The sequence below is a fragment of the Sinohyriopsis cumingii genome, chromosome 17 (genome assembly GCF_028554795.1).
Source record: "Sinohyriopsis cumingii isolate HCF-2022 chromosome 17, ASM2855479v2, whole genome shotgun sequence".
In the NCBI taxonomy this organism is placed as follows: domain Eukaryota; kingdom Metazoa; phylum Mollusca; class Bivalvia; order Unionida; family Unionidae; genus Sinohyriopsis; species Sinohyriopsis cumingii.
In genome coordinates, this window is record NC_142977.1 from 53,698,552 (window position 1) to 53,712,315 (window position 13,764).

The 13,764-nt window shown below is 34.9% G+C and overlaps 1 protein-coding gene across 2 annotated transcripts in view; it reads left to right on the top strand.

The window, feature by feature from the left end:
• Positions 1-4,919: 4,919 nt before the first annotated feature.
• The window catches only part of LOC149778769 (discoidin domain-containing receptor 2-like), a 173,971-nt gene continuing 165,126 nt past the window's right edge, over positions 4,920-13,764 (top strand). For both annotated transcript variants that reach the window (XM_089939520.1, XM_089939521.1), the window contains exon 1: positions 4,920-5,286. In XM_089939520.1, coding sequence (XP_089795646.1) covers positions 5,115-5,286 — 172 coding nt within the window. In that variant the 5' untranslated portion in view covers positions 4,920-5,114. The remainder of the gene's footprint in view (positions 5,287-13,764) is intronic.

The following is a 13,764-nucleotide window of genomic DNA, read 5'->3' on the forward strand; positions in this document are numbered from 1 at the left end:
CCCGGACTCGAACACACGCAGACAGAGGCGATGATCCGTAACGGTGAGCGTTTTAGGCCACTCGGGGCCCTTGGTCAGGATATAAAACTTGTATATTGGTAAGGATGATATTATTGGTAACAGATTGTTTTATATTGTTGTTAATGAGACCCCCAAAAAATAGTTTTCATATAATACAGTAGCCTAAAGTACTATTTATTTGTTGTCACATTTTTTTTCAACTTTGATCATCATCATCATCATCATCGTAGTCGTCATCGTCGCGATCATCTTCTTACATTTACATCATCATTCTGTCTAATAGGAGCATGTACTGAAACGAAGATATTACATGGGATTAAGCTCTTAAAACAGATGATAAAAGCATACGCACTTCGAGTCGTCTGCTTCTCAGAAATTTGCTGTATGGTATATATTAGCTACAGATTTCATACTGCAGCTTTTGTAATTTATGTGAAATTTATGTCATCGGCGTCGAAATCACCTTTGCTGCTTTTTAATGGAATAACATTCCTAACTTGTGAAAGCACGAAGGTCTTGTTTCCGAGACATGCTACAGCCAATAATGTATTTAATATTCCATAAAAAACAACCAACCAACAAACAACGTGTGCCCACACTACCCCTACCGTGAATTATTGATGATGGTAACGATGACAACGATGATGATATTTTTGTTGATGTTATAATAATAATAATAATAATAATAATCATAATAATAATAATAATGATCATAATATGGTAGCTCAAGAATGTTTGTTGACATAATGAAGAGTTTGATCAATTTTATCACGAAAATCGTCATCATCATCATCATCATCATCTGCATACGTTGTCAGCGTCATGGCAACTTAACAAGTATATATTTGTTACAATAATGTAAGCTAATAGCCAGGTGGAAAAGCCATTGCTTTTTGGATAATGTTTATTATAATGTATGTGTCACTCCAGATCTCGACCTCCTGGTGTCTCATTTCATATCACCCACTACCGTGACTAACTCTATTATTATTATTATTATTATTATTATTATTATATCTTCTTCATCGTCGCTACTTTATCCTTTGTATTAAGTTATCTCTGGTATTTATGCTGCATAAGGATTATGACCAGATCTGCACTAAAAAAACCTGCCTCATTAATAAAACACCTTTTCTGGGTGGGTCCATGTAAACTGGATACTTACTTTGGGTTAAGTTAGTACAGTTGAGTATTTATGATATCACTGTCACAAAGGAAGTTATGGCGCTGTACTAGTACATACTAGGGTGAGACAAGTAAGATAGCTTCAGTTTGAAATACAAATTGTATCAAAACTAATTTGTTTCCGGCTGTTTTCGTTTTAACGGCACAGCATCACATGTAGGTTATTACGTGCAAAGGAGACTCACCACGGTACCGAACCTGGGCTGATCCTATGATAGGATTTCAACCTGCACCCTTTCCATGTCGAATCTGACACGCTAACCACATAAACGCTGTGGCTCGTGCCTCCATAAGTGGCATTTTGTGATAAGAGATATACAGTATTACCTCATTATAATGCTGTCCATGTGAGCCATACAGTATACCGCCTTATACTGAGACTGCGTTTTAATGAACGTCATGGCAGTATAAGTACGCGGTATTACCGATATACTGGTTTATCTGGGTATTCCTTTCCGATGGTAGAACCAAGATACTTTTTCACAGGACCAATCCTTCGGTAGTTTCCGTCAGATTGTACGGCAATTCCCGAATAATTTTATTATGAATTTAATTATATTAAATACGCGTTTTCCGTTTTTCATGCAGAATACATTTTTTTACATACTAAATGCATTTGTCACAATTTAATTTCGAATAATACAAGTATAATTATATTTTTCAATGTTTAATTACATGTTTGACATGTGTCACGTATGTCAACAAGACGGACGAACGGAATGTTTTGAAACATATTAGGGTCACATCCAACTTCTGGAAAAATTTCGAAAGAAAACAATCCCCCCAAAAATAATTTTATTTAGTTATTTACTTACGTATGTTAGGGCCCCGAGTGGCTGAGTGGTCTAAAGCGCTCTCATTTTCGGATCACTACCATCTCACCTCTGTCTGCGTAGGTTCGAGTCTCGGATTCGGTCAACGTGGGTATGTGAGAAAGCTTGCCAGTAGCTTCTCGAGGGTCGGTGGTTCTTTCTGGGGATTTCCCGGGGTTCTTCCTCCAACATTAATACTGTATCGTGTGCTGAGAAATGTATTCCTTTTTAAGACAGCGAATCATCGTAAGATTGTTTTCTTTTTGAATTGTTCTTCCTCCACCATTAATACTGGCCGCCATGTATAGCCTATCGTGTGCTGAAAAATGGCGTTAAACCCCACAACAACAACAACAACAACTTTTTGAATTGTATATAATTTCTCTAGTCCAACAAATATTTTCTCGTTTCTAGAGTCAGCGTGTTTTATCTTTACTCTGATAATTAATTATCTTGCGTCGATATTAGCATCCCACTCGAAGTTTTTCTGCCGATTATATCAGTAGTGTAGCTTATAAACTGTAGGCTATGCTAATACATCCCATTTTTCTGGACATGCTCTCTAATGTCACACGCAATGTCTTTCACATTGTAACAGCTACAGTGTAAGCTTAATCTCCCACTTCAGTTATATTTTTCCCCCCAGATGACAAATAATGCAACAATTAACATACACTCATCTTCTATAAGGCACTGGCCATTTTATTTGTGGGGATGGGGTGTGAGATAATCTTTCAATACGAGATATTTTATACCCTTTCGTCTCACGATAAGTATGTTCTTTCAGATAATAAAATCAATATAATTTGATGTTATTTCCCTATCAATCAGAGCAAGATATTTTTTCCAGCCATCTGAGAGCCGGAAAAGAAAAAGAAAAATATCACAGGCTCCTGCCCCAGAAATCGAAGTTCTGGTCCCTAATATAACTGCGGTATACCGTGGTATGTTTCGCAGTACGTTCCGAAATACCGCGGTACAAATGTGTCATGGTACCCAGCTAAGCATGGTGCACAGTATTTTACTACCACTTAATGAAATGGGATCTATCACATACCCACATTATAACAGAAACCATCGTATAACGCGGGCCTTTAAGTGATTGCGCGCTCTACGAAGAAAGGAACTTCAGGCTTCTAGTACCGTGAACAAATTTATTTTTGTCAGAACTTACATTTTTTGGGTATCTCTGGTAACAAAATTGCATCTTACGTTTAATATTGGTGTGAAAATTGGTTTTCGTCTGGTTTGTCTTTGTACTGCGCAGCAGGATGTTTAGATTATTTAGTGCTGAGGCCAGTGGATTAACATACTCTTCAGCCACACTGCCCAGTTTCCCTAACGCGATGATATTAGATTTCATCTGATTGGTTGATACAATTGACGATTATAGTAACAAACATAGGTCACCAGAACATGACTCCTAAGCGGCCGCTGTCCAATCGTAGCGCAGGACAGTTGGGACCTCATTTTATACAGATTGGTAGGAGGACTAAAATTGTTATCTCACAAACAAACGTGATCTCCCAGTATTATTTACAACATGTCACGTGTCTAAATCAGGGAAGAGCTATCTACATGTAATACAATTAGTTCTTCAATGTTAGAATTTTGTGAAATATATACGTGACCATAAAATAATATAAACTGAAGAGAAAAAAAGGAGAAGAAAACCCGGAGCTTTTGACAAATATAAATGAATTGAAAAAGACATTTAATTTCTTTGGATGCCAAAGTTCACAAGGGCAGCATCAGTGCTCAGATTGTTGGTACATGTACTAATGTCCACAACCTTGGTCGAGTCAGCAATGATCATTAATAGGCTCGCTAAAAGAGCTTCAGGTGGCTGCGTGATCTAAGACGCCAGGCTTTTACTTTTCACTAACACATCTCACCCCTGTTGGCTTGAGTTCGAGTCTCGACTCAACCAGGTTGGGTATGCGGTTCTTCCTTCACTGGTTATACTGGCCGCCACGCGGAATGGCCTTATCCCCCCCACCTTTGTAAGAAAACACACCTACAGATACATTATATTACTGTTAATAATAATAATTATAATACTGTTAGTAATAATGATGATAATATTGTTAATAATAATGATGATAACAATAATAATACTTGCTGTAATATAATCTAGCAAAAGAGATTAAAGGGGTTCTTTAACCAACCACTTTAGCATGACACTTAGAAGAAATAGTTTTATAACTTCCTTTTCCTTCCCCAAATGCCAAATACACTTCCTTTGTCCGTTTTAGCTAAAGAAATTCACCCCGATGCATTATTCACGTCTTACCAGTACGCCGACGTTTCAGATGGTCACAACTTCAACAGGGTGAACCTAAAGTTATTACTGTTGGAACGTTGCCAAACAAAAGTCTCATCTGCATGCTGAAAATGTTCGAGTGGAACAGCCAATGGACAATGACTGATGTTCATGAAAACAACTTGAAATGCGAGATCAGGGTCGATTGTGTCTAAAATATTATCATTAGTTTGGGTGTGTACGGTATAAAATGCACAATTGATTTATTGTCGAAAGGGTGGCCCAGTGTTAAAGTTGGATAATGGTTGACACAAGTTGGCCACACTTGAGTGAGCCTAGTGTACAGTTATACATATTATTTCCCACTCACATCTCTTTGATAGTCCTTTAATATACAGCGTATATATTCCTTTTATTCCAATACAAATTGATTTAATTATATAAATAAATAAGCTAGTGGAGTCTACTTTTATCTTATACTGCATGATGGAATCGCAACATTATAATGTTAATCTAAGATTCTATGTGTAGCATTGTCCAAGCGTGGAACTGCCTGGAGGCAGCGTACTTACCTGATCTCCCCTATTGTGAAAATGGTTTGGTCCGATTCCGCATAATGATTTTAAGTATTGATGGAAACTCGTGTCTATTTCAGTGTGTGGTTGTGGGTTGAGGGAGTAAGAATAAAACGGAGGTCTATGTAAAAAATAATTACATTTTGGTATTCTTTTTCGATTAGACTCGCTGACGGGAATTGTGGCGATTTCTGACTAACCACGCTGGATTATTGATGCAGATTAAAGGATAAACTTGGGATGTAACATTCTGTGGGTATGGATGTACCATGTACAGTGCCATTGTCGAGTGTCGATAAAGGACAGGCATCATTGTGTTGTTGCAGGAAGGCTTATAGAAAGATGCCTGATGCAGATGCTGCTGTCATTGTAATCGTAGCCTTATTTCTGGTTTTGGATTTTGGAATAGGGGTGACAGCTTTGGAGTTGGGTAAGTTTGTGAGCAATATATTTGTTTCAGAAATTTGCACTCTCATTTTTCATCATGAACGTTTTTAAATGAATTAATTAGAACGTCTCATTAGGATGACATTATTATTAGTTGTTGCATAGGGTAATTAATTAGAACGTGAATTGTATTACGAAATGTTGTCACAATTCATGGATAGGGCATTAATTTTGAATGTATAACGTGAACTTGATAAATTTCGTTTGGAGATAAACTGACAGGCATTAACCTGATGCAAAAAACTTTATTTAATATTGTGTGACGACTTGAACATCAGAATGTATTGCGCTGGTACGAATCCTTATCTGAAATGTGTAAAATCGTTGAAATCAGAGGATGTGGTTTATTACGACTGGAATAGCGGATAGTGTTACGATCATGCTCAAGGGCTGCTAAAAAAGATTTGATAATGTTATTCAAACCCAAAAATAACGTTCATTGCTGAAGTAAATTTTTCATGTTTGTTTGGGTTCTGTCCCGGAAAAAGTGTCTTGCATTATTAATTACAACAAACAACAACAACAACAACAAAAAAACAACAGAAGTAACAAGAACAGACTTAGAATACATTCCGATTTGCATGTAGCTTTTAGATGAATGTATCACGTGCTTTTGAAATTTTAACAATAGAGTATAAAAACAGAATATTTGCAAAAAAGAAAAAAAAATGTAGCAAAGAAAAAAAAACACAACCCACATCATTAGAATATTTGAAGAAAAAAAAACAACGGAAAAGACTCGTATCTGTATATAGTGGTTTTTCCATTTTCTGTGTTTTTCTGAAGTATTATAATGGCCTTTCTTTATTAATACAATTTCAAATGCTTTTACTTGAAAGCATTGCTTCGCAGGGGAAAAAAAAGGTAAACAACATAGACAATTATCAGACGTCCAGCGGTGATCTTTTGACAGTTGCCATGCTACCACTCCCTTACACCCCCCCCCCCTTCCCGCACCACGATCCAACTTGAAAGTATTTTGTTGATATTTTGTCTTGCTCAATCTCCTGTATAATTTCGCCTTGGCCATCTGCCTTTATACTTTCTAGTGTAAATGTTGCGTTCATCGAGGTGGAAAATTTTGAAAAGATCTGCCATTTCTCAGACGTCTCGTAAATATACATAGAAGGCACCTTTAAATTAATAATCACCAATTCGGAGAAAATACAAAGAGGCTTGGAACAATTTCAGGCTTCACAGCTTCAACTCAAGTGCATGAAGTAGATTTATTAGTGGGACAAATTTGTAACATTTTACAGGCATAGATTTGGGACTTTACTTATATCAATCTGTAGCATGTTGTCCATTGTAGATGAACACACTTTCGCCGTTAGTAAAAAAAAAAAAATCTTTTAAGAGGACATTTTTATTCATCCCTTGCTGTAGGTTCTTTCCACTATTTTGGTTCGATGCAGTAGGTGAGTTTGTTGAGCGTAGGACACGTGATTAAAGGTTTGTGGGTTCGACATTCACGTAGACAAACATGTAGATTTCTTTTTTTCTTCTTGCCCTTTTTCTGACATTACCGCTGCCAGTATTGAGAGAGAGAGAGAGAGAGAGAGAGATGTACTTGATGGTCTAACACCCACTATGTCCATCCTGGATCGGCCGCAATAGTGCGGCTACGGTGTGACCTTGGGAAAATGCACAACCCATGTAAATAAAATAAAAAAATAACACAAAAAAACAAGGAAAAAAATATTTATAATTTTCATTGAATTGTATGGGTTGTAAAAATATCTTTATTAACGGATTGAGGAAATATACAAAAAACAAAATTTTTGATTTGTTTGAAATAATGAATATCTTACAGCTGGAAGGTTGCAGTTTTGGAGTTTTAAATTCAAGTGGAAGATTAGCAAAACTGTATTTAAAAGGAAAAGCAAAACTACCCAAATCGTCATGGCTGTATTTTGCCCTCAAGTCACATGAAAACTTGACTTTGCACCGGCCTAAATCAAATGGATAAATTACTTTCAGGTATTGATTTTCCTAACCTAGTAGATAAAAATCAATCCAAATGTCTTGCGGCAACTCAAGGCTGTAGCAGGTAATTTTGCGATCGTGTCAAGCTAGATACGTATATCCGTGTTGCAGGGGGGGGGGGGCATATAGTCAATCTATAAATAATTGAAGGGACTGCAGCTGCCTCGTGCTGATTGCAGAATATGAACTCAACTGCAGCTGAAAGTCATTGTGCTTTTTGCATGCTAGAACTCAGCTAGCTTTATGCTGCTGATAAAAATCTATAAAATAAGGCTATATTTCCAAGAAAAAAATAATTGTAGCCCCCCCATCTTGTCTGGCTTATCAATATTTCATAAAATACAATTTTGTTCAATTTGAAGATTTACAAATATATTAAAGAAACCAAAAAAAGACCACATTTTCTCCAGACTTTCGTTTTTGTAAACTTGCATAAAAAACTCTTCTGATTTAAAACTGTTTACACTTTATTGCACTGAGAGTGAAATAAAAACTGAGCCAGGCTGAGCACGTGTAAAAATTCTGGCCGTAAATGCATGACAGTTTAAGGTCTGGGATTGAAAACAGACTTAAAACTCCAGGCTTATTTAAGACTTTGGACTTGGTGTCTTACAGTTAATGAAATCACTCCTAGGTCACTTTGAGAACAGAATATTTTGAAGAAAATAAAATGGGTTGAGTGTGGGTAGAGTTTCTTAATGTTAGATGGATTAAATAAAGAAATAATGATAAGATTTGAAAATGTGATGCAAGATTTTTGGGCATTTTCAGCAATTCTTTTTTTGTATAGCTGTTTTGAGTTGATCCCATAATTGCATATCCTTCATAAATGAAGCACTCATTGAAATATGAAGAAAAAAAATAGTCTCAATATTATGATCTGTGTTTGTAATAACTCCATGAATGCTTGAGACTTTGAAGTTTTATGTCTTGAAAGCTGCATTAAAATAAATCAATTTAGTACTGCTTTTGTTATTATGAGGATATATAATTGTAATAAAAGTTTAAGGATAAATAGTTAAAATATGTTAGGAAAAAAAAAGAAGCTGAGTTCTAATTCCAAGAGTCTTGTCTCCAAAACTTTGTTTACATGTTTAATCTCATTTGTCATTTGAGAAAGTAAAATTACACCCAAAAAATGTTTTTTATTGGGGCATTTGCTTCCTGTTGTTGGACATTGGCCACCAGGCTTGGCACTGACAGTGAAAGGAATGAAATGTTTTGATAATGAACTACTTGTTAATTGATGAAACCAACAACCCTGTGGAGAAATGCATGTACACTGCCAATTGCATCTGGTTCCTTACTTAGTAACCCCAAAGGGGGTATAGATTAGTAATTAGAGGAGGCAATGGAAGGGATGGGGGTGGGGTTGATGCAGATAAGATTGGTATCATGCTACAATACTTTAGATATTGACTTTGACATGAGAATAATATACTGTCATGGAAATTTTCTGTCTTCTTCTCTTCCTGTCCAGTATAATAATAACAACAACAATAATAATGATGATGATGATAATAATAACAATAATAATAAAAACTTTAATATGGATAACTCATTACAAGAACAAATTGTTTTATATACTATTTAGAACAGAGATCTTTTGCTATTTAGAAAAGTGAGAAGGCAGACATATCAAATATGCTAATGATTCCCACTCATATATCTTTGCTTTTAAGAATTGTTGGTAATAAGAGAAATAAAAAGGCAATGAACTAGACTGTAGGGTAACCACCAGAGTTACTATCTAACAATACACTCATGTATTTTAATCTTTCTTTCCTGTTCATTTGTGAAAATCACAGAGATAAACTCTTTAGATTATATCTAGGTATTATCCCTGTATGTGTTTATAATCCTCTCTGTGGAAGTTATATATCAATATTGTCACTTTTGCACCCAAAGTGCCAGAGGCAGGGGGCAACATCAAAAGTACCTGCTATTAATTCAGACTGACCCTAGGGCCTTTTCTTTCATAATGGCTCCAAAGAAACTGGGAACCCTTCCAAAGTGATATGTCACTGTCTTATGGGATGGTCTTGTTACAAATTTACTTTGATAAGTTTTGTGGTTAACTATTTTTGGCACCCCTGTTTTTAGTTATTAATGATTTCTTATTATGAGAATTTTTTTATGCATGCTATATTTTTATTTTATTTGTATTAAATATAGTATTGTATTGTGTTATATTGTATTGTATTGTATTATCAGTGAATTGTTAATATTGAATTGTTTTAAACTTTGTTTAAGCTGTCCTGGTGTTACAAAAATATGTATGCTACCTGTCATGTTTATTGATTATGAAGTTGTGTGAATAATTCAACTTTAAAGAGAAGATTTATTGATAGTTTTGTCAAATTTCATAGATTGTATTTCATGAGCGTAGATGCCACTTTGTTTTGTAAGGTCAACTAACATTTTTGCAGTTAAATTCAACACATGTTGCTGGATAAACGTTATACAGTATGGCGCCATGTGACAGTGTTTGAGATTTTTGTAAATGTGCAGTTTATGAGTATAAAATACAATTTGTATATAGTATAAAGTTTGTTTAAAACATGTGGCGGCTATTTTCTCTCCAGATAGAAACTAAAATGATTTACTTTCATTAAAATATATTTTTTATGCAGATGTCACTGTTTTGAAGTTTCTCTTTAATTGCTGTAAACTTGTGTGATGTATATTCTTTAATAAAGGAGATAATAGTTTTTAGGGATAGTTTTTCAGACTTTAAGAGAGAATTGGCCAGGTTTTATATAGAATGCTCCCAGTGAAATTAAGAGCAAGTTTTCACTTCATAAACATTATTTAATGTGAAAAAAAAATCAGAACTGAACTCTTCTAATATTTGAGTGAGAGGCTTTAACTATATACATGTGTGTATGTATGTATGTATGTATGTATATGTATATATATATATATATATATATATATATATATATATATATATATATATATATATATGCGTGATGCACTTGGATGAGTCATTATGTTTGAAGTATTTGGTTACCTAAAATTGCTGCATCAGTACGTGTAGTTTGACGTGCATCATACATTTATTCCATTATTCTGCTGTGCACTGAATGCTTTTTAAAAATGATATAAAATTTGGAATAGCCTTGAAAGAAATTAAAATTAGAATGTCGGACAGAAAATGTCATAGAACACAAAGTCTTAGGACAGAAAGTTGCACTGATTGTAAAAACATTTTAATAATATTTTATTCCAGTTTTCAAGAAAAATGAAAAAAGACTACGCTAACAAAAATAATCAAATTGTTGTATCGGTCACTACAAATTCAAAAGTTCATTAATGATTTTATTTATATGGCTAATACAGTCTTAAACTGATCATTATTTGTGCACTGCTGTATTTCTTGTTAGTCATATGTTCATAACGCCATGAAGAAACCCTGGAATGGTCTCCCTGCCCGAAATACAATCAGTACACAAATTCTGCAATCCCTTCCGTAGTAGAACTAGGCATTGTGGTACTCTCTTGATTGGATTCCGACTGCATTTTGCTGAGGTAACTGCGTCATTTTCTCTTTGAGACTACTTTGTGCAGGTTCTGCGCACGGGTATGACGAGCCTACAAGTTGTGAAAAATGTTATTCCATCCATCACATATGTTGTTGGTATTGTGTGTAGATTACCCTGTATATTGTTAGTTGTAGTGGCTCCATATCGCTGGTGGAAACGAGGGTGCTACTCCTTGGATTTAAAAATCTCCATCGTGAAGTTGTAACTTTCTCTCATATGCACATGGCAGTGTTACTTTATTCAAAGTATGACTTTATGTCTTGTAACCTTTTGTCATACATGTCCACCATTACTGTAACATTTTGTCATACATGTCCACCATTACTATAATAAATCAAATCCTGACCTTTTGTCCTGTGACTCTCTGTCCTATGCGTATTTGTGACTTTTTGTCCCAGGACATTTTGGTTCTGTCCCTTTGCCCTGTAAATATTGTCAGGCCCTCGTTAGTGCTAAATGAGGATAAAAGCAGTTTACCAGCAGGTCAAATAAAGGTGGGGGTTATCAAGTGGTATAGTTTGGTAGAGGTCATTTTGTAATTAATTACTATTCAACTACCTGTTAATCTGAAGTGCTTCAAAATGGTGGATCATAGCAAAATGAACAACACCTATTAGTACAGCACTTGCTCACTGTAAGGCCACAGTTTTGGGTCCCCACTGGACTCCCCCTCCCCGACGCAGATGCAAGGATGCTTGTACAGTACCTTTCCCACCCAGTTTTCGTTAAACCTGTGGACAGTTCCGTTCGAATGAGAACCCTTACTATAAATTAAAGGAAGGTAACCATGAACACTAGAATTTGACAGCAAGGTGACCTTCAACACTAGAATTTAACAGTAAGGTGACCTTGAAAACTTGAATTTTGCAATAAGGTGACCATGAACACGAGAACTTACAACAAAAATTAATAGTTAATTGGAAAGTTGGGTGATAAGCAGTCATTTCACAAAGGGAAAGAGATAGAATGACCGTTCTTTAAGACACTTAAAGATCAGTGTTCCTTTTTAAAACAATTGCAGTGGAAAAAGTATGAAACATACTTGAGGAAATGGAGTCCATGTTTGTGATACAACAAATAAATCCAACTAAATTCTCATTTTTAGCAGTCAGTCTCAGATGTTAACAAAAGTTGTAAAAATAATAAAAGAAATTCCACAGATTTGCAGGAAAAAATTCCATAAATATTAACAGTGCTTCCTGGATTAGTCTTGGGACTTTTGGTGGCAGGTGGATTTAGCATTTTGGTCAAGTGTTAATTATATGTAGACTGGACAAGTGACCACTCACTGATGAGTATTTTAAAGAATGATAAATGGGGTGAAAGAAAGTAATGAGGTGTCACTCCATTTTTGGAGAATTAATTAACTTATTGACCCCTAGAGATTCATTTACATTTTGCCTGAAATGTGGGTAGGAAATGCGTTTTGTGGGTTACATCTAAATGCATCCAAACACACCTGTTGTCAGAGATTTGTTTAGTAGGTTTCCTAGGTGTATAAAAACATTGGATGTCATTGGCTATGTCCCTACACATGCACAGAAGGGTGACAGTTTTGACCATTTTGCATACTGAACCCATGATTTTTGTGTTCTTGTTCCCTTTTTACTTTAGATTTAAAACTTATCCTACCTTTGCAAAGGCTGATCCGTCCATTTGCAGTTCAGACTGGTCTTCTTTAGATCTGAGGCCAGAAAGTGTAAAATCATGACACAAACGGAAACCAGCAATTTTCCAGGTAAAAAAAATAGGTGTAAAAAATAATATCTTTCAGCTATATTTTTAAATGGTAGTAGAAGCTCTACATGTTTGGCATCATTCCCCATTTCTCTAATATCACCTGTTTTAGTTATCATAAATTATGTTCATGTTGGAAAGTAGGGTACAATCTCGTAATTGGTAAAGGTGTCATGCAGGATTAATGAGTTAAGTAGTGTTTGTTTGGGTCCTAGGTATAATGGTAGGAAATTTCATTCCAGTAACAAGGCTTTGTCCATCAGCACACTGGGGAGGATTGGAAGAACAATCATAAATGCCAGTGTTATTATACACATGTACATTATATAATCCCTTATAAGTCGGGTCCAACTGCATGCTGCATAAACCCAGATCTGCCATATGCCAGAAGATCTGGGTCTATGCTGTTTGTTAAGAGTAATCAGTAGAACAAACAACATAGACCTTGATCTGCAGGTACATCTCATAACAGCACTTCAGGATCTATGTGTGTAGTTGGACTAATCTTATATAGGCAATTATACACGGTACACAAATTTATTAAGTACTAATTATTTTGTAGGATGCTAATGTAATTGTATTGATAATATGTGTAGGAAAGCATTCGGTTTATTTTCTTCGTGTATCCATCTATCTGCACATATGTGTACATGTATGTACATGTGAACAAGTGGATGTATTCATGGATTGATGCTATTTTACCCTGAATAAAATGATTTATGGATTTTTGTATTTTTATTTCCTTAAATTATCATTTCGAACTAAATTAATTGAACCAAATGTCATCAGGAAGTTTCCTTTGTGATAAATAAAGTTTGATATGAAAAGAAATTTGTATTTTCTGGAAAATAAAATTACAATTTACACTAGTGCCAAATTTTACAATAGTGATAATTTTGTAATAGTGAAGTATAATCATTGTGATAATATTTACTTTTGGAAATGAGAGCGTAGTCTTTGTAGACCAGATATGATTCTCGGTGAATAATTAATTTTTTATTTATTCTTATGACAAAGTTCATTTTGCTGTATTTTTTATTTAAAGGTGTATATTTCATTTAAAGGTGTATATTTCATTTTATGGTGTTTATTTCATCTCGTGTGTTTGTTTCATTTCATGGTGTTTATTTCATTTCATTGTGTTTATTTCATGTGTTTATTTCAGTTCATTATGTATTTTAAATGTATGTATG